The sequence below is a fragment of the Vicia villosa genome, unplaced genomic scaffold (genome assembly GCF_029867415.1).
Source record: "Vicia villosa cultivar HV-30 ecotype Madison, WI unplaced genomic scaffold, Vvil1.0 ctg.000352F_1_1_1, whole genome shotgun sequence".
Classification (NCBI taxonomy): Eukaryota; Viridiplantae; Streptophyta; class Magnoliopsida; order Fabales; family Fabaceae; genus Vicia; species Vicia villosa.
This window is the reverse complement of record NW_026705158.1, coordinates 635,416-657,448: the sequence shown is the minus strand read 5'-3', so window position 1 is coordinate 657,448 and position 22,033 is coordinate 635,416. Positions and strand designations below refer to the sequence as shown.

At 35.2% G+C, this 22,033-nt stretch overlaps 2 protein-coding genes across 2 annotated transcripts; both read right to left on the bottom strand.

Moving 5' to 3' along the window:
* Positions 1 to 1,151: 1,151 nt before the first annotated feature.
* On the bottom strand, positions 1,152 to 3,938 carry LOC131627218 (glucose-1-phosphate adenylyltransferase small subunit 2, chloroplastic-like). Its single transcript, XM_058898062.1, has 9 exons — positions 3,546 to 3,938; positions 3,040 to 3,336; positions 2,685 to 2,954; positions 2,430 to 2,609; positions 2,255 to 2,358; positions 2,036 to 2,147; positions 1,821 to 1,919; positions 1,596 to 1,715; positions 1,152 to 1,481 (listed from the first exon to the last, which is right to left on the bottom strand). The coding sequence occupies exons 1-9, from the start codon at positions 3,795 to 3,797 to the stop codon at positions 1,365 to 1,367; spliced, it is 1,551 nt and encodes a 516-aa protein (XP_058754045.1). The 5' UTR covers positions 3,798 to 3,938; the 3' UTR covers positions 1,152 to 1,364.
* Positions 3,939 to 16,222: 12,284 nt separating this feature from the next.
* LOC131627249 (transmembrane 9 superfamily member 12) lies at positions 16,223 to 20,169 on the bottom strand. Its single transcript, XM_058898090.1, has 2 exons — positions 19,992 to 20,169; positions 16,223 to 18,667 (listed from the first exon to the last, which is right to left on the bottom strand). Exon 2 carries the CDS (start codon positions 18,590 to 18,592, stop codon positions 16,613 to 16,615), a length of 1,980 nt encoding a protein of 659 aa, XP_058754073.1. The 5' UTR covers positions 18,593 to 18,667; positions 19,992 to 20,169; the 3' UTR covers positions 16,223 to 16,612.
* Between the last annotated feature and the right edge of the window lie 1,864 nt (positions 20,170 to 22,033).

The window sequence follows — 22,033 nt, the reverse complement described above, 5'->3', positions numbered from 1 at the left end:
AGGCTTAATTGCAATTTTAGTCCCCCTATTTTATTTTTTTCTTGATTTTGATCCCTCTATTTTAAAAATCACTATTTTAGTCCCCTTTTTAAGTTTTCTGTGCAATTTTCGTCCCCCTATTTTGCTTTTTTCTGCAAAATTAGTTCCTATTCCTATCTCTTTTTCAATAGAAAACTCAAAAGGGGACCAAAATCGTGATTTTAAAAATAGGGGGACTAAAATCGAGAAAAAGACAAAATAGGGGAACCAAAGTTGCAATTAATTCTAAATTTTATTTTGAAAAGAAGTAAAAATGTAGATGAATTATCAAAATTAGAGCATTAGGGGCACCAGCACCAAAGACACTATAGAGAATCTAGATCCCATTTGTAGTCCTATATTTTATCGGAATATGTAGGTCATAGTCCTTTGCTCAAAAACACCAAAAGCATATTTAATGAAAATTTTTACTAATTTTAATAAAATATTGGAAAAATTAATTTTCTGGTCTATTAATTTAATTTCAAGACACGTTTACTTTATTATTTTGTTCTCTTAATTAGCTTTAGGTTTTAGCATTTTAAAATGGTTGTCATTTTTTGAAAAAAATTGAGAAATCCAAAAAAAAAAACATAAATATTTTTAGGAAACTCAAAAAGAAAACATAGATTTTGATTTTAAAAGATATAAAAATTCAGAAAAACTCATTTTTAATTGTTTTTCTCATTAATCAACCTAACCATAAACTTCAACAACATGGAATCATTGCCATATTCATCAACTAAAGGATCTTTCAAATTCATATCTAAGTTTTCTTCTTGAGACTTGTTTTTTTTAATGAAGATATGGTTTTTATAACAAGTTTTCTAAACTTGAGTTTTTTACATAATTTTTTTTTTAAGAATGTTAGTGTTTTTACAACTCAAAAGACTAAAAAAAAGATAAATCACAGAATTGTTAATCAAAATTAAGTTAAAGGACAGTACAAGAGATAAATTAATATCTATTCATTGAGTTGAAATTTTGAAAGAAAAAGTATTTAGAGACATAGAAGAAGCGAATTGCATCAATAGAAGTTAGTGTCTGGCCATTATTGTATTTCTTTTCATTGTTTTTACTGGATACTATTCCACCCCTTTGATAAGTTGCAAAAGAACATGCATCACAGACACTGAAAACTAAAGAAGCATTTATTTAACTGAATAAAATTAAATTTACATTGCGGCTACAGAAAGGGTCCTCTACTCTATATACTCGCGAACCAAATATAACATTGCATCAGAGAACCAACGAGGAAGCGGAGCTGCTCTTTTACAATCTTGCAGCGGTGAAAACGGGGTGTTGCATTGCACAGCAGCATGAGACAACAGTAGTAGAGAGTGCTCTTAGATGACAGTTCCACTTGGAATTAGTGCATCCTTGATTACTGTGACAATACCACTTTTTATGAAATAACCTTCAGTTTCCCTTGCAGCTTCTTGCACATTGTCGCTGTTAATGATCTGTTTATACCAGATGTAAGATTTTCAGTTGAAAAACAAACATGTATTAGTATTGCATCAATTTGAAAGCAAAACAATAAGGAAGAATGCATGCGGGGCAAGATAAGAAAGAACCTTGACATCGTCCCCAATCCTAGCATTCTTGTCAATGATTGCCCTTTTGATATGAGAATTCTTGCCAATACCGATTGGAACACCGCCTTTAGCGGCCAAAAACCTCCTATCAGCATCCGTCTACAGCACAATAATCACAAGACCAATACTAAAGTTAGTACTTCTAGTCAAGCTAAAGTTGATTCATATACACGTAATTCTGCGATGGGTATTTAGCAATGTTACCTCATAATAATCTGCTCCCATTAACAAAGTGTCCTCGATGATTGCACCTTCTGATATGCAAGATCGCAGTCCAACAACAGAATGGTGAATTTTGCAATTCTGTGGAACAAAATATTGAAAATATGGTTATTTTACTAGTCTCATTCTTTAACATCTTTGCAAAGAAATGTACAAATTTGTGTAAGAAAATATATGAAAGTTCTGAAAAAGCTTGCCTTAATTACACATCCTTCACCAATAACACTATCGGTGATATCAGCATCAAGCATCTTAGATGGAGGCAAATATCGAGGTTGGGTGTAGATTGGAGATGAACGGTCATAGAAACTGCAATCGATGTCCCAACAAACAAGAAAAATCTCAATGACACTGTTATTATGATCAAAATAAAGTCGACGGAAGGATGAATAAATTAAAACCCAACATTAAGTTACCTGAAATCTGGCACAGGCTTTTTGGTGATTCCCAGATTTGCATTATAGAAAGCCTCAATCGTACCAATGTCTTCCCAGTATCCATCATATAAATAAGCTTGCACCTGGAATAGGCTATTATTCTCAGGAAACAATAATGTTTACTACATATTGAACAGGTAGAAGGAATTCTTACTCTCAATCCAAGCTCGGTCGCACCAGGAATAACTTCACTCCCAAAGTCGTTTGCACCAGGAAACTTGTCGCGGAGCAGATCTAGCATCACATTCTTGCTGACGACATATATACCCATGCTAGCAATATAAGGCATTTCCTTAGCCCTCTCGTCGTCGAGACCCAAAATAGTAGTATCAACCTAATAGAGAAAGCCATATCGTATCAAAACATAACCAGTTATATACTAAAGAATAAGCAGATTTTATAGGCTCACCTTCATAGCTTTCAACTGTTCTCCTTTTGGCTTCTCTGAAAACTCAATTATACGCCCCTCTTCATCAATTTTCATTAGACCGAATGCAGTGGCACGCGCTTCATCCATTGGCAATGCAGCAACAGTGATATCAGCATCACTTTCCCTGTGTGCTTGTATAAATCTCTCATAGTCCATTCTATACAAATGGTCACCAGCCAGAACTAAGTACTCCAAAACATTATGCTCCTCAAAAAGCCATAAATATTGCCTCACCGCATCCGCAGTTCCCTGTTACATCGAAAGCATATATATTAACAATTAACCATAAGGAACCCTAACAAGACCATCAAGTATAGATGAGATGTCTTATTACCTGGAACCAATTTGGATTCTCAGGACTCTGCTGCGCGGCAAGAACCTCAACGAAACCTTCATTTTTATACCCACCCAAGTTACTCGCATAAGCACGGGACAAGTGCCTATTCAAGGACGCCGAATTGAATTGTGTGAGGACATAGATCTTTGATATGTTGCTATTTAAGCAGTTGCTAACAGGGATATCAATCAATCTATAGTTTGCCCCGAGAGGAACGGCGGGTTTTGCCCGCTTCTTTGTCAAGGGATAAAGACGCGTCCCAGCACCACCTCCAAGTATAATGCCAAGCACACTCTAAAACATTATCATCAAAGAAACATTACATTCAATTTAATTCACAATTGATCTTATCAAATTCAAATATAACATATACCCAATTGCTAAAACATCGAGAAAATAAACAAAAGATTGATTTTTCATTCTTTCTATTTTTATACACACCCTGGTGAAATCAACAATAGTCAAAGTTACAAAGAAAGAAAGAAGAAAGAAAGTAAACTCACTCGGCTAGCATCTGGATCAAGACAAGTTTGAGAGTTTTTGGAATCAGAAACGGCCTTGGGAGAAACAATGAAGGGGTTTCTGCCAGAGGTTCTTCTTGTTCTTCCTGAAAAAGTGAAAAGCTTATCACCAGAGAGCAGTGATGAAGAGAATGAAAGGTTGCGTGCAATGGCTTTGGATGAAGAAGAAGATGAAGAGGAGGAGGAGGAGGATGGCGGCACTTTGAGAACACCGATCGCAGCCATTGACGCCATGTGGCCTTTGGAGCTCTGAACTGACAGTGTCTGGTATCAAAGACAAGCTCTGCTGCAACGCAAAGACAAACAGAGAAATCAATGTGTGGCTCTCAATTCCGCTCCTACTTAAGTTTTTTTCTTTTTCTTTTTTCTTTCAATTTGTGTTCATTATTAGGAAAAAAATTATATATAAATTTTTTTATAAATAAACGAATCAATAATAATCATTATATATCAGGATTCTAGTTATGATTATCAACATGAGTCTAACCTAGTAATTTTAATTTCTAGTTTCCATCAATTAAATTAGAATTCTAATTTTAATAATGACGGTTAATCTAATAATGACGTCTAATCTAATAATTTCGATTTTGGTTAATTAAACTAGGACTCGTGGACAATTATATATAAGTATTTAAGTTGATTGATTTTAATTATGTGCAAATATTTTAAAGCAATAGGTAAAAAGTTAAAATTCTCAATTATACTTTTTTTGGAATATAAATTTTAACTATATTAAGAGAATAAATTAATTAAATATTATATTTTTATGATTGCGGAGTTTGTTATTAAAAATAGAAATTTGAGCGGAGGTAAAGATATAAAAGTAAGGGTTGGGGAAAGGACAGTGCAGATTGCAATGGGTCACGTGAATGTATCAAGCAATTTTTGTCCACTACAGAATAGAATAGAGCTATTTTTGGTTTTTTTATTTTATTTTCAATTCCAACCGTTCTTTTTTCCGTAAAAATTAAATAGATGGATTAAATTGGAATTTGCAAAATCAGAATGGGTGAAGGACCACCGTTCAAAATCTGCCTGTACAGAACAATGAAACAACGCATGAATATCTCATTCCTTGCTCTTAGAATATTCTTACTAGTACATGTTTAGACTAAAATTTGCTAACGTAAACTTGATTAAACTTTATTTTATAAACTTGAGTATCGACTATTAGTCAATTATATATAGATTGGTGGAATATAACATATCAGCATGAAATATAACCGAGTAGAATGAAACGGAATAAACTTGAATATAGATTTCACTTTATTTGATTATTTTATTAAAAATATTTTATTAAATCAGATGGAACTAAAAACAAAAAATTAGATGGAATGGATTATGTTCCATATCATTTCATTTCATCCGCATAATAAAATATTTTTAATTATCAATACCCTAAAGATTGATACTCACATAATAAAATATAATTTTTTTTCTTCCAATAAATCTTTATGAATGATCATAAGTTAGAGATTGATTTATTATCTCTAGATATAGTGTAGAACCTATTATTGCATAAAGATTGATATATTTTTATCCGCAAAATATTAAGTAAGATGTCTTAAATTTTACTCAGATATTTTGACTTTATTATCAATTGGTGCGTTATTATGTGATTAATTTTAGAAAGATTTAAATTTTACTCAGATATTTTGACTCTATTATCAACAGGGCCGGCCCAACACAAATAGAGGCCTAAGGCGAAATTCACAATAATTTTTTTTAAAATAATAAAATTTATATTATTGAAAAATATATTTTTGAAATATAAAATTATTTAAAATTTAATTATTTTTAAAAATGAAGTTTAGCATATTAAAATTAAGAATTCATTATTTCATCAATAGTTATAAGATTGTTGAGTAATTAATAGCTAAATGAAATAATATGTTAATCAATTTCATTTTCAAAAATGAGATTTGCAAATATATAATTTTTTATATGCTGACATGTTTTATTCCTATATGCGAAGTAAAGAGTGTTGCTTTACTTCTATACATCAACGCATTCAGTATTAAAATGGTTACGAGACACTTAATTAGTGATAGCTGCATTCACTATTAAAAATATGGGAGGCCTTTTTTTTAGTAGACATGAATGAATATACTAGGTAAAATATTTGAGGCCCAAGGCGCCTTGGTGGCCTGCCCCTTGGGCCGGGCCTGATTATCAATTGGTGCGCTATTATGTGATTAATTTCAGAAAGATTTATTTTGTGTATAATCTGCATGATTTGTTTTGAAAATATTTTGTGTGAAAATATTTAATTGATTACAAAATCGGCATGATTTGAAAAGATTTACTTTGTTGAGGATTTGATACACTTTGATGGAAAAATTCAATTTGATGAAGATTGTATATGTTTTGGATTTGTTTCTACCGTAATGACTTTTTAATTTGAATTGTTGTCTCTATATAAAAAAAAAAAAATTGATTTCTCTTATGGAAAACACACTCAAAAGAAAATACTTTTTTATCTGTATTCATGAAGTTTGTCATGTCTATAATATTGGTTCTTACAAATAATAGGAAGAGTATTTGAATGAAAGTGAGAGGATTAAAAATAGGTTTTTTTTTACCCACCTCTCTATGGAGGTCACCTCCAGCGAAATCCCCCATTTGCCCCTGCTTCGAAGATGCATTTCCGAAGTAATTTTTTTCCAGAATTTTTTAGGTTTCGGAAATGCATTTCCGAATTCACCAAAAAATTGGTGTTTTCGGAGATGCATTTCCGAAATGCATGAAAATTCAAAAAAACGTTATTTTTTACAATCAGGTAATATTTTGGAAGTTCATTTCCGAAAATAATTCTGCATATACAATTTTCCCTCCTTCACTATTTCATCATTTTTCTCCCAAACCCTCTCCAAAACTCAATCAATCTCAATCCATTTTTCGTCTCAAAATCAACTTTCAAACCGTTGATCACGTTAAAGGGAGCATAGTAAGCTACAATTTGAGGTAAACATCTCTCATTTCATCCCCTATTTCACTACATTGATTGAACAAAATTCTGCTGAAAACTGCGATGGTTCGGAAGTACATTTTCGAATTAAGTTACCTAACAAATTTCGGAAATGTACTTCCGAAATAAGACCTGGCAGTAAAAAAACAGTTTTGGCAAATTTTGCCAATTTTGCTAATTTCGGAAATGCATATGTTAGGTATGGTGCATCCGGACAACATTGTCGACGATGACGTAGTAGTTCCGGAAGTTGTCAACGTCAATAACGATCTGGTTATCGACGTTAAATCTATGATCAATGCGGTTGATGTGCGACAACAATTTACAAATGATCGGAGCTTCGGTAGTCGTGAACAATTTCTTAATTGGGTTTGACAAGAAGCTAGTAAACTTGGATTCGGAATTGTTATTTTAAGGTCTGATAATGGAAATAGTAGACAGAAAGCTTTTGTCATTTCGAATTGCGAGCGGGGTGGGAGTTATGTACAAACAAACCGGGTGTTAAAACACGAAGACACGGGATCGAGAAAGTGTGGGTGTCTGTTTAAGTTGCGCACGACTCGGAGGGTTGATGATTTGTGGCGTTTAACCGTAATTTGTGGAATTCATAATCATGCCTTGGATGCCAAGTTACACGGACATCCAATGGCGTGTCATTTGTCCCGCGAAGAGAAGAATGTGATTTCGGATTTAACGACAGTCAAAGTGGCGCCTCGCAACATACTTGCCGATTTGAAGCATAAAAAACCGGATAGCGTTTCAAATATCAAGCAAGTTTACAATGAACGACACAATCTTAAAGTCTTGAAAATGGGCCCTCAGCCGGAAATGCAACAACTTTTGAAACTATTAGGCGATAACCAATATGTGTCAAACTTCCGTACGTCCAAGGACAAAGTTACGGTGCGTGACATTTTTTGGACTCATCCCGAAAGTATCAAATTGTTCAACACATTTCCAACCGTTCTTGTGATGGATTCGACGTACAAGACCAACAAGTATAGGCTTCCTCTTCTAGAGATTGTCGGTGTGACCTCGACGGACAAGACATATTCGGTCGGATTTGCTTTTTTGGAGTGTGAAAATGAAGATAACTTTACATGGGCTTTGGGAATATGCAAGTCTTTGTTGGTTGATCAAAAGGTTATGCCAAATGTCATTGTCACCGACCGGGACCAAGCTTTGATGAATGCGGTCAATACCGTCTTCCCGACATCGAGCGCATTACTTTGTCGGTATCACATAACTTGCAACGTGAGAAGTAAGCTCAAACCCTCGGTTGGGACAAAAGATAGGCCGGATGAAAACGGTAAAGTTATCAAAGCCGGTGTTGTGGTGGATAGGATTATGGCCGCATGGAGGGAGATTTTAGATGCACACTCCGAAGAGGTGTATACCGAGAAATTGGTACACTTTAGGTCTTTGTGCGTTTCCATTAAGACTTTTTGTCATTATGTCGAATCCACCATCCTTGACAAAGTAAAGGAAAAAGTTGTATGTGCTTGGACGGATAGAGTAAGACATCTTGGTTGCACCACGACTAACCGAGTTGAATCCGCACATGCAGTGTTGAAGAGGTGGTTAGGTGATAGCAAGGGAGATTTGTGTCGAGGATGGGACACCGTGAACCAAATGCTCTAAAATCAACACAATGAAATTCAAACATCGTTCGGTCGGAGCAAGACAGTTATGGAACATCGGTTTAAGGGCCAAATTATATTCTCCCAATTGATTTACAACATATCACGTTCGGGTTTGAATTTTATGTTTCATGAAGCGAAGCGGGCGGAGACTACGGGGCCGGATAGTTCCAAATGTGGGTGCACCATTAGAAAGACATACGGCCTTCCATGTGCTTGTATACTTTCTAAAAAAATGAAGTTGAATTCACCGATACGCATGGATGAGGTAATCGACCATTGGAAGAAGCTTCGTTTTGATGATTTTGCTCCGCCAAAAGAAAATGATTCCAAAATCACCATCTCCGACGAGTTGGAAGTGATAATGGATAAGTTTGCTAAAGCGGATGACACAATGAAAATGCACATAATGGAACAATTACGAAAAATTGCATTTCCGGAGACCACCGATTTGAAACCGCCATCTCAACCGGTTAAACGAAAGGTGCGCCGAAAAAGTCCAAAAATACACAAGAAGACACATCAACAAAACGATCTCCTTCCTACTTTGAACATGTTGATGCATCGTTCCCGGATTCACCGACACCAAAGTCCAAGTGTAGTGGTAACAAATGAGCCGTATTTCGAAGCCACCTCGCACACCACCGGTCAAAAAATCACCCATTGTCTACATTGATGAGATGCCACTTTTTATGCACAAATATATCGAGGACATAGTTGATGTTGGAGGCGACAGCAATTGTGGATATCGGGCCGTTGCGGGTTTGCTCGGTAAAGGGGAAGAAAATCACACTTTAATCCGACGGGAACTTCTTTTGGAGTTGACTTCGCATCGGGACATCTACGCCCGACTATATGAAAATCAAGAAAACTTTGAGAAACTCCATGATTCACTTGTTCCATCACTTACCGGTATCGCTCCGATTTCGAAGTGGATGTCATTCCCCGATATGGGCCATCTAATAGCAAGTGCATATGATCGGGTGTGTGTCGATTTGATGAGATTTGGACTATGTGAAACATTCTTTCCACTTCATAGTCGACCGCCATTAGACGCGTCGAGCCGCATCATATGCATCGGGTATCTAAGATCGCGGCACTTCGTGCAAGTCTTTTTGAAACCGGTGTGTCCTATACCGGCTACTTCTTGTCAATGGACGTCACATCATTCAAATGAGGCAGAGACTTGGCCGGATCCTTTCGTTTCAAGAATGGCAGAGTTTGAAGAAATGATGAGCCAAGAGTGTGCGCAAAATAGAGAGCAGTCGAAGAACATACCTATTTTAGATTTAGGCGCCACCGATTGGTCCGGCGAATTCTAAAGATCGTTTTTTGTTTTTAATGACCGGTGCGTTCCTTTTTGTATGTATTGTCGTTTACCATGTAAAATCGGACCGATTCAATACATATATAATATAAGTATGTTTTATGTTGTCATTACTTATTTTATGCCTATTTTGAATGCTTTTGGTATTGGTAACACAAAACAGATTGCAATGCACAAATTTTGAAATTTGCCTCTATTTCTGCATAATTCGAAAATGAACTCCCGAAATATACATGTTTTCAGACCAGTTTCGGAAGTTCATTTCCGAAACATCCACTAAATGCAGGATAAGGTTTGTTGGGCCATTATTGCTCCAATAAGTCTATAAATACAACACACTCTTCTTCATACTCTTCACACCACAAAACACAAATGACACAAACCTACCCCCACCTAGCATTCGTCTACTTCACCAGCGGCTACCTGATGCCGTTTCAATTCCGCTTCTCGCGCGACACGTTGTTTGCGGACTTGATAACGTCGCTCAACACGCTATTGCAATATCCGGAAAATCGAAAGATTGTCAAGCTCGAGCACCGTTCCCCATCGCTTAACGACGACGGAGACGTTGAGTTCACACCTTTTGAGATCAAGAACGACGAAGATTTGGCGGTTTTGTGGACAACTTTCGACCGATTTTCTTCGAAGGGTCCGATCAAGTTGGATGCGAAATTGCAAAGATCGGGGGCCGACGTTATCAAAATGTTGACTCATCCTCACCTACCCGTGTTTAACAATATGTAACTTTAATCTTATGTGACGTAATGGATGTAATCTTCAACCGTTAAATAAATCGAATCGTTGTTGTTTGTTATTTTTCTTCTGTCCAGACCTTATTTCGGAAGTACATTTCCGAATTCTTCCAAAGGGGGTGAATTCGGAGATGCACTTCCGAATTCACCCATTTTCTGAAGAAAAAAAAACATTATTTCGGATGTACATTTCCGAAATCAGTTTTTTTCATAAAAAAAAAACACGTTTTCGGAAATACATTTTCGAAAACACCTTTTTTTCAAAAAAAAGGTGGTTTCAGAAATGCATTTCCGAAACCGGGGGTATTTTGGAGATTTCACCAGGGGTGACCAAGAAAGTAAGGAGGTGGGTAAAGAATTTCTCTTAAAAATATCTAACAGATGAACATTGAAAGTCTATTGAAAAATATCAAAAGGTTGGACATTGAAATTCTATTGAATCTAACAATGAATCATCAACACCCTGATGTTTTTGTCATTTCTTCGTCTTCTTTCCTATTCTCCTTAAGTGTTGGTGGTTCATTTACCAAACATTTTGTAATTAATGTCAAAAATATTAGGTGTTGGTGTTTCTTTGTTATGAAAAAATGCTCAACCGTTTGATATTTTTTAATCAGATTGAATGGTTAAATTTTTAAAAAATAATAATAATATGGTTCATGATGGACACTCAATAATATTGTTTCACCGTAGACATTTACAATTAAAATTTAACAGAATTATTGGGAAGATCCCAAATTTCAGGTTGGTTGGAGATAGAGCCTTGAAAAAGTTTATATAGAGTGACACCCTTCATCTTAGAAGTCGGTTTTGTAAGAATGAGTTAGGTCAAACTCTAATAGGATAACAAGGTCTATCGATCAAGCCTTGGACCGTCTACCATTTAAAATCCACCCAAAAGAGTGTTAGGTGTGAGAGGTGTATTGGGAAGATCCCAAGTCCCACATTGATTTGAGATAGAATCTTGAAAGATTTTATATAAGTGACACCATTCACCTTACAAGTCGATTATGTAAGAATGAGTTAGGTCAACTCTAATTAGAATAAACTAACTTAACTGATGGAATTATATTTAAGAAACTAAAAAGTACTCCCTCCAGTCTCAAATATAAGCAATAAAAAAAAATTCTATGGTCTTAAATATAAGCAAAAAAAATCAATATTTATTACATTCAATGTCACTATTCCAAATATACCCCTACAATTTTTTACATTTTAAATGTTTGTAACAATTTCCAAAGCAAAAAATAGGGGTAGAATTAGAAAGAGAGTAAAAATTAAATGCATTGAGACATTCTCCTTAAAGGGTGAGCTTTTTTGTAAATTTGCTTATATTTGAGACCGGAGGGAGTAACTTTTATTAACAAAAAGTGAAACCATAAATTAAGTTAAGGAACCTTATAACTAATTAAGTCTTATTTGTTTAATTGTTCAGCGATTAATTCAAAACATCTTTTCTTACACATTGTTTCAACATTGTGTGTGACATCTTATTTTTGATGAAATAGAATTTTAGAGTCATTGATCTTTGAATATTAATCAAGAACACAACACGGATGTAAATGGCTCAAATCAGCCCACACGAGTTAATTCTGCAATGATTGATTCATCTGCCTTCAGTTTGAACGAATAAAAATATTAAAGATGTATAACACAAACTTAAAATCCTATTTTGGTTAGGATTTTGAGAATACATGAATATGAATTTGTCACTTAGTATATGAGTTTTATTTATAGAAACATTAATATGCACTTTAATGCATCCTAAGAATGCACTACTTAATTATAAATGAATCTTATTCATTTAATTAATTTATCATTTAGTTGTCCTTATGTAAATTATTCTATAAGTTCTTGTAACATTATTAATACTATCAAACCACTCCTTTAATATTATAAACAAATAGTCGTGTGTTGAAACACATCACTAATACTAAAATGACGATAATGTCATGTGATTTGACATTATTTTTTATGATAATGATAACATGTATAATTACTCTTTTTCCCTTATATCTATACTAAATACAATGCATAGTTTGTGTCACCTTTTTATAGTTTAGTATTATATTTTTAAAATTCGATATAGTTAATAACAATAAATAAGCTCAATATTTCATATTGACTTATTTCACAATTTTCATGGATTTTAACGTCATACTCGATTAAAGGGGTTGTAGATATTACTCATGCATATGTAGTAGAAAATCTCATTTGGGTCATTTATGTTCTTTCACATGACTCGGTGAATATCTAATCAATTGACTTTATGATTATCTTGTTACATACAATGTTTGACGCTAATACTAAACTGGTCAACTCCTCAAGTATGGACTATAGTAATTTCAAGTCAAGGGGTGACGTACATAATTATCACTATGAGAATAACTTATGACACTTACATAATATAATATGTAGTATTTTTATTATAAGTCAATCTAGTATAAATATTATTCTTAATATTTGTATATGTAAAGACTTGATATCTCATATCGACGACATGTGAGATATGATCATCATTTTGCTTGCATAATAGTCTATATACATTACTATTGTTTTATTTGACAGTAAAACTTGACAACAAATACTTGTAAAATGATATTTTTATATTTAATGGGATATCATAGTTAAATCGCATAGTTAAATCACACTTAAAATTTTATTAAGAAGATTAACTATTTTAAAGACTTTATTAATTTAAAAAATATAATAAAAAATATTTTACTATAAACAATAAAAATGATATAAATTTTAAGTTCAATCATAAAATCACTGACCTTTAATACTTATACCAACATGTATCGGTATATTCGTAAAAGTGCCCTAAGAGGCAACAATGAGATCTCTAGTCGTCCGTTTGTCGGTTCAACTGCCCTTATATTAATTAAAAAAAATATAATAAAAGTTTTTTTTATAAATAATAAAAATGATATAAATTTCAAGTTCAATAAAATCACTGACCTTTAATGCTTATACCAACATGTATCAGTATATTCATAAAACATTCATAAGAGATGACACTAAGATCTCTAGTCGTCCGTTTATCTGTTCAACCGCCCCTTTATTAAATGTACTGCCCCATGCAAACCAAGAAATGTTTGTATAAGCATTTTAGAATGGACTCAGGACGAGATATTTCAACAAATTTCTTGCCAAAAGGCCAGCGGCGTCTTTGGTTGGGGTACTGATGTGAGCAGAATGTTACATCAAGGCAAGGAGAGCAATGCTCAAAAGAATGTCGGATGCAAAAGAACACACTCCTAACACACACAGCTCGTGAAAGAACCAATACATGGAACGCTTCACTCCCTTGAATGCCCGACATGAGCAAATATGGAGAGAGGTTTTACACATGCATAATATCTCTCAAACGTCAGCTCCTAAGACGGATATCATGGGTCCTGATCCTCACAATTGGTGCAAGTTTCATAAGGTTAAGGGACATCAAACAAAGGACTCTTACCAAATCAAAAGGAGATATAACGTCTCACCCAAGAAGGTCATCTGAAGAAATACGACAAGTGCAGCTCCCCTAGAGAACCAGGAGAATTCAATTCTCAGTGGAGAGATTCCTATGACATTCTAGGATCCAAAAAGGGGGAAGGAGACAACTAAAGGAAGTGAGAACATATTAGTTTGTCATATCCTCAACACCATCGCAGGAGAATTCGCTAGGGGCAGAGAGACCAGTTCCGAAAGTAATATGCTTGTTAGATCTTAATCATTGATGGCTTTCCCATTGTCTGTGAGGCAGCCAAATCAAAAGCCTCAAAGGTCAAGATTAACTTTTTTGGGAAGGATGTCGCCGACATTCATCCACACAACGATGATCCCATGGTTATCAGCGTTAGATGTGAGGCTTTGGAAATAAAAAAGTCTTGATTGATAAAGGGAGCTCTGCGAACATCATCTAGTTTGATGCATTTGAGAGGCTTCACCTGAATTTGGAGGACCTAAAACCCTTCCAGGGATCATTGGTGGGTTTTTCAAGCAAACCGATACAACTGAAGGGTTGCATAATGCTGAAGACCACCTTTAGAAGAGAAGAAAATATCAATCATGTCAAGGTCAAATATATAGTCATTGATGTGTCATCATCATATAACATGATCATAGGGTAGCTTGCCTTTAACCAGGGTCGGCCCAACACAAATAGAGGCCTAAGGCGAAATTCACAATAATTTTTTTTAAAATAATAAAATTTATATTATTGAAAAATATATTTTTGAAATATAAAATTATTTAAAATTTAGTTATTTATAAAAATGGAGTTTAGCATATTAAAATTAAGAATTCATTATTTCATCAATAGTTATAAGATTGTTGAGTAATTAATAGCTAAATGAAATAATATGTTAATCAATTTCATTTTCAAAAATGAGATTTGCAAATATATAATTTTTTATATGCTGACATGTTTTATTCCTATATGCGAAGCAAAGAGTGTTGCTTAACTTCTATACATCAACGCATTCAGTATTAAAATGGTTACGAGACACTTAATTAGTGATAGCTGCATTCACTATTAAAAATATGGGAGGCCTTTTTTTTTTAGTAGACATGAATGAATATACTAGGTAAAATATTTGAGGCCCAAGGCAGCAGCCTTGGTGGCCTGCCCCTTGGGCCGGGCCTGCCTTTAACTAGCTAGGAGTCGCCCTATCTGCCTTATATCTATACATGAAGTACTCGTTTCTAATAGGTGAGTCAGTGCTATCTAGGGGAATCAAAAGATTGACATAAAATGTTATGTGAAAAGCTTGAGGTTAAAGAATATCAGCAATATAGGCGTGAATACCTTGGACATAAAGGCAAAGGTAAAGCCACCAAAAAAAAAAGCTCCCATGAAGAAAAATCTGACCATTTCAAATAATGAGAAAGTGAAGACTCTAGAAGAATATCTTCTATCACGAGATAATTGTTAGGACAATGAGTCTCGATTAGTTCAAATGACAGTGTAATAATTTAGAAAGGAATGGACATTTTAAATAGATTAAAAGCATATTTTATTTTTAAGTAGGTTCTTGATTGCCTCCATTTAATTTTTCATTAATAAAAGGTATTCAATATAATTTTTGTGTGATAATTTCTTTTGTCAGTGCAAACGACATAAAAATAATTATTAGAAATTTTCACACAAATGTAAAGTTATGCCAGAATTTAAACATTTGTTGGAGTCCAACCTATAATACTGAAATTTGTCAATTGCATTATGACTTCTACACTGTCGATGCTTAATTCTAATAGTTGGTTATGTGTCGTGCATATGAAGTGTATTTTTTGTTCAAGTTTTTATATTTTACAAAAACATGTAGAAGAATACTTTTGTAATACAGGTATAAAAAATTATGGCAATAATCAATTTTCCTATTATATTCTCCACAAAAATGTATATTATCTTTATTAATCATTGGTTTCACATATATCTCATTAACGTTTGTGTGTGATCTAGCGGTGAAACGCTTGGGTCTTGAGAGTGTGCTCCTCTCAAGGTCTCAGGTTCGAAACCCGCTTGATACAAATTGCTTATTAAAAAAAACATATATCTCATTAATTGTATTAATACATCGTATTAGAAGAACGGTACATCCCCTGTGTCAACTTTTGTCTTCTCATAACCTAAATTTAGGTTGAAACCAAAAGAAATTAGCACGAACCACTATAGATCTAGTTTGATTAAAAAAATGGCCAAAATTGATGAAACTTCCCACAATACCACAAATAGCTGGAAAGGAGAAGAACATAAGGTTATGGCAACCCACCTATAAGATTGGACACCAACAACGAAAACATGTTCTTGCAAAAGAATCAGAATAATATCATAAATCACAAAAAGCCAAATTGCTACCACAAGTACAATACAAAGCCAAAATTGTTGCTTGTGGAAAAAAAGTATAAATAAATAAAATCCCCATAAGTATAATACTTATAGTCTTCTTCCCTATCCTTGAACGCATTGAAGATACAAAAAGTTAAACACACAAACATCATGAACATCACAATTGAAATATGAGCATACATCTAACATTTTTCTATATATTGAAACAAGATGTAAAACAGATTGAACAATTACTACAACATCCTAAAGAAACTTAGTTTAACTAGAGTACTTGAAACATAATGAGCTCAAACACTAGTTGAAAGTACTTGAATGACTACTACTTTGGGAGACAGATACATGAGGAACAAACTGCAGATCACATAGCAGTATAAGATCAATCGATTACTATTTAAGGCAATCTATGAAGCATCGGTTGCTCCACTCTATTCTGCGGTGCAATCACACTTCAAAAAGAACTCAGTAGAAGTTATATCAATTGATTGGTCTTTTACTTGGGTGATGAGAGATAACAGTAAGAACCTCAATCGATCTTCACTGATGAGAACAAGTAGTGCACAAAGTAGAATGACATAAGGAAGCCAATGGTGCCGGTCGACAACATGATTGCAATTGCCATGAGTAGCGAATAACCTAGGTAAAGGGTAGCTGAGACAGGTCCACTTAAGCTCTGCAGGTCAAAAACCAAGTAGTTAATGGAGTACAAGAAGACATAAAGAGCAACAGAACCTGAAGCATAGAATGCCTTCCACCACCACCGCCAATCTTCCACACACAGATGCATATATGTGAGGACCACCGACACCTCAGCACAAACAACAATCAGCAATAGAAGAACAACCAACAGGAATCCAAACACGTAATAGAATCTCCCAAGCCAGATACTGGAAAGGATAAAGAAGAGCTCGATGAAGAGGGTTCCAAATGGAAGAGTTCCAGCACCAAGAACAAGAAGCCATGATGGATATTTCCGTGCAGGAATTTCCCTTGGAATCTGATTGGTTCGTACAGGAAACTCAATTGGCTCTCCTTTTGTCCCCATAAACCCTCCAATAAGGGTCAGAGGTACTGAAATACAGAACCAGAGGAAGAAGAGCTCAAAATACAAGGAAATGGGTATAGCACCAGTACTGTTGCTGTTCCATAGAATAAAATTGAGCACTGTAAGGATAATGAAAGCAATGCCAGGAAAAAAACATGCAGCAGACCAAGATATTGATCTCCATCCTTCTGGTGTTCCCTTAATGGTCCTCCAAAGACGTACGCTGACATAACCAGCAGCAATTCCCAGGATAAGATATAAAATGATCATCCCTGTTAGTAGCATTCCTCGGGATGCTGGAGACATGAAACCAAGTGCTGCAAAAACAATAGTGACAGCAGCCATTCCAAGGATCTGAACCCCATCTCCAACCATTACACAGAGAAGCTTTGAGCAATCGGGCTCCCTAAATACATCACCCACAACAAGTTTCCACCCAGAAAGCTCCTCGTTCATCTGTGCTTGTGCCTCTTTGTCCAATTCCTCATACCTTGTCAAATCCCTTCTGACAGTTCTTAAGAAAATGACAAAAACAATACCAGCTAGGAAAAAAATAACCATCAGGGAATTTAGGATCGAAAACCAATGAACTCGGGAACCCTCCATCTTCAAATAAGCATCCCAACGCGATGGCCATCTTATATCACTTTTCACAAATTCAACCTCGTATGTGAATGATATCCTTTCTTGCTCTTTTATTGTCTGATACTTGTCAAGCTCATTTGGGCAGCTTACAGCAGAGATGTTGTCATACATTTTGTGCTTTGTCATGGCTTCAGGGTCATATTTAATACTACAAGGGACAACATGAAAACCAACTATTTCATACCCAGATGCCTTCTTCTTGTCGGCTTCAGAAATAATGCCCAAGCCTTCTTCCCCAGTCCCAATAATTTCAACCCCTCTTCCTTCATATTCATGAACCAATACAGTGAATTTCAGGTGGTTAATGATGTAATCTGCACTTCCATCCGTTGGAGTGTACCCAACAGGGAACCCGGTCCACTGGATTTTAACCCCATTTTGGCTAGTATACCTCATAACTGGTAAGTTGTCAAGGATCATATTCACTTGATACAAATTACGAGTTCGTTGTTTAAGTAGCTTTACTTCATGTTCATTCAATGGCGATGTCGTACAGAGGTATATAGTCTCATTTACATTCATTCGAAATCGGTATGGTGAATTATCAATCTGATCTCCCATAAGAAGTTCTCCAAGATTCTCAGCACTTTTCTTTACCCCGCCAGGGGGCTGGCAGTATGGGAGGCTGTAGTATGAGAAGGGAAGCTCGGTTTCAATTGAAGTCAATGAGTTGACTTTGGCATTTATATATTCTCCATTGGAATAAGTATGCATGTAGCTTCCAGGAAGATAAAAACCATTGCTAACCTGAGCAAAGACAATGAAAGAAAATAAAACCCAGTAGATGAAGGGTTTTCTTCGAGTTGGTAACTCCATTTCCTTGAACGTAGGACAACAGCAGAAGTGGAAGTTTTCTGTGAATCTAGGTTTACTCCAACAGTGATATCAGATCTACATAAGAGCAAAAATCACAACATCAGCGGCCATAGCAGTTTTTAAACAATAAAAAGAAAATAAGTAAATAATCAACTTAGCCCTTGAAATATACACTGCCCATATTAGTCCTCAAATTTCCTTATTGTATATTATTCCAGTCAAATTAGTCTTCACATTGGGCATTATATTATCGACATTTAGCATGTTCCATGTTATTAAGGGACCAATATAAACTAATATGAACAATGTTGCGAATTAACATGAACAGCAGTGCATTCAATACCAAATCTCCACAAGAGTAAAATACAACATTAAAAGCCAAAGCTAATTTTTATTAAAAATAAACATATAAATGGATCTTTGATCGAACGGGTGGCTCACTAGTTAAACTGCGTGACTCGGTATATAGTATTAGATAATTATATATAGATAATATATGATACTACTATATTCTAGAAATTAAAGTGTAGTATAGTGGCTGAGTATCCAAGCCCACACAAACACAACTGTAAAAGATTTTGTTGTCTTTAACATACAAGATCCACCGCGCACAACAAACATACCACCCCTGCTTTTTTTTAACAAGTGTCTCTCTCCGTCTCTTTTTTCCTTTACCATCTTCTTCCCACGATGTACTTTCTCCTCCTCCTCAATATGAGCACGACTAGTCTGCTGTGTATTATATTTTTTGACTACGGCAGAGCTTTGAAGCAAAGAGCATTGCAAGATGATACCACAATGAATGTTTCTTTTTTTTTTTACTCTGCAAGATCTTATAGGACGGTTCTAACTGGTTTGACGACTTAACCACAGGGTTGATAACGATGACTTAATCATAGATCAAAATGAAACAATGACTTCTTAATGACAGTGTACACAGCATCATTCACATTACTTCCTAAACAATTGAATGCACATTACTTAAAGCCAAATGTCATAAACTTAAATGCACTTTCATTCAAAAACCAATCCTAAAGACATTGCAGTTTTAGAGATTAATTTAACTAATTGCATAAAAAACAAAAACCCCAAAGTACAAAATCCAAGATTTCAAATCAGATCCGTTTGTCCTAATGCACAAGTGAAATAAGAACAAAACAGATCAACTCGAAGAAAAGAAAAAGCGGATCCTCAGTAAACTAAATTGGGGTACCCTACTCACATCGAATAATAGCATAATCAGCACCACAAATGGTAACCACGAAAAACCAAAGGAAAAACTACCCAGTACAAATAATATCCAGAGTAACAAATCAAAGAAAAAGAAAGCATGAGATCAAGGCACGGCGTCATTTCACCCTTAAAAGAGTTACATGAGTAATTTGAGAGAGAGACTCACCGTGGGTTTTTCGCGGAAGGGAAGGAAGTGAGAGATAGATCGATCCAAACTCAAGTGAATGATGCAAAAGATGAGGATTTTGTAGTTTTGGGTGCGAGAAAGCAAGAAAGGAACCAAGAGAGGAAGATCGAGAATCTGAAATGCGTTGGTCTGAATGAGCGCATTCATCCAATGGCTTTGGATTGATTTTTTTTTTTTTTTGTGTTGTAAAGACTGGGTTTCGTTGGGTTGATATGCTACGGGTCAGGCCCACCTTTATGAAATTGCTTAATGCATCCTACGGATTGCTACGACACCCTCGTAAAAAATAAAAAATATTCTTTGATTTGAGAGATGTGTTTTCGGACGCATCACATACACATTTGTTCTTGAATCAAGTCTTAAGGCTAGATAAAAAAATTACGGAGATGCATCTCTGTGTAACTTACGGAGACGCATCTCCGAACCTATTTGATCGAAAGGGTGTTAGACTTTTTCTCCTTCCTCACTTCTCAAAATACTACCTCAAACTCTCAACCTCTCAACTCACATTCTCTCAAAATCACCAAACTCACTTCAAATATTCTTCCATCAACATCAAATCGATCAAAGAGCTAATTCAACATTTAATTTAACTCACATTTGGTAAGTTTTTCATTTTCTATATGCATTTGTAAAAATTGAGCATTAGGTTATGTAATAGGTTGTGAGAATTGGATCGAAATCTAGTGTATCGAAGAGTAGCTTTCTATTTCGACAGAGAATGTGTTGAAGACCTACATACTATAGCCGAACTGTGTTATAGTATGTGGGTGTCGAAATGCTAAGGTTGTTAGTATTTCGAATTGGGCCTGTTTGTTATGTCCAATTATTAAAGTTAGCTTGTACCCTAAGTTGGCTTGTAATGGGTATTTGTGAAAAAATCTATTAGTTTAGTATGTTAGGTTTATTATAAATAGCATACTAGTCTCTCGTCATTGCATACTGCAAATCCTAATTTAGGGTGAGAGGGTTATTTGTTATTCTTGTAACACTTGTAATCTTGATTAAAGAGAAAGTAAAGAATAGCAGCTGTAACCAATCCTTGTTGTTCTTCTTTCTTATCATCTTTGCTTTCCAATGTATTCCCTATTATACTTTGTAAGAGACGTCCTTTTCACAACAAATTAGTGCGTTGAGCGTGGAGAAGATGCCTTCAACAAAGTATGAGATTGAAAAGTTCACCGGAGTGAAAGATTTCGGTCTATGGCGCTTGAAGATGAAAGCCATATTGGTCCAGCATGGTTTTTTGGGAGCGTTGAAGGGAGCGACGGCTATGGACGTTGCGTTAACGAAAAGAGAAAAGATGGCCATGATACAAAAAGCCCACAGCGCAATTCTGTTGAGCCTTGATGATAAAGTTCTTCGACAGGTATCAAATGAGCGACGATATCATGGTTATGGGTAAAACTTGAAAGTTTATACATGACCAAATCACTGGTAAATCGAATTTACCTGAAGCAAGCTTTGTATTCATTTAAGATGATTAAAGATAAAGTGTTGGCTAAGCAATTGGATATGTTTAATAAGCTGATTCTTGATCTTGAAAATATTGATGTGAAGATCGATGATGAAGATCAAGCGATGTTATTGTTGTGCGCTTTGCCTCGATGATATGCTCACTTCAAAGAAACTCTCTTGTATGGAAGGCAGTCCCTGACCTTTGAAGAAGTTCAATCAGCCCTTTATTCTACGGACTTGAACGAATGAAAGGAGCATAAATCTTCGACTGTTGGTGAAGGTTTGGCCGTTGAGGGAAAATTCTTGCGAAAGGATGGTAAGTTCGACAAAAAGAAGGGAAAAAGTCAGCAGAAGTCTTACAGTGGCAAAGCATCTGGTATTTGATGCTATCATTGTAAGAAGGAGTGTCACACAAGAAAGGTGTGTCCTGAACGCCTGAAATATCATGGAGGTAAGGATAATGGCAACACAGCCATTGTTCAAGATGATTTCGAATTATCTAATGTTCTTGTGGTTTCAAGCAGTGACTCGAGTAAGGAGTGGATTATGGATTCAGGTTGCAC

Excerpts from the sequence above, each read along its gene's own strand:
- LOC131627218 (XM_058898062.1), bottom strand. The coding sequence starts at position 3,797 with ATGGCGTCAATGGCTGCGATCGGTGTTCTCAAAGTGCCGCCATCCTCC. Across the intron at positions 2,359-2,429 it reads CGACCGAGCTTGGATTGAGA|GTGCAAGCTTATTTATATGA; the intron begins GTAAGAATTCCT and ends AGCCTATTCCAG. Across the intron at positions 2,148-2,254 it reads AAGCCTGTGCCAGATTTCAG|TTTCTATGACCGTTCATCTC; the intron begins GTAACTTAATGT and ends CATCGATTGCAG.
- LOC131627249 (XM_058898090.1), bottom strand. The coding sequence starts at position 18,592 with ATGGAGTTACCAACTCGAAGAAAACCCTTCATCTACTGGGTTTTATTT.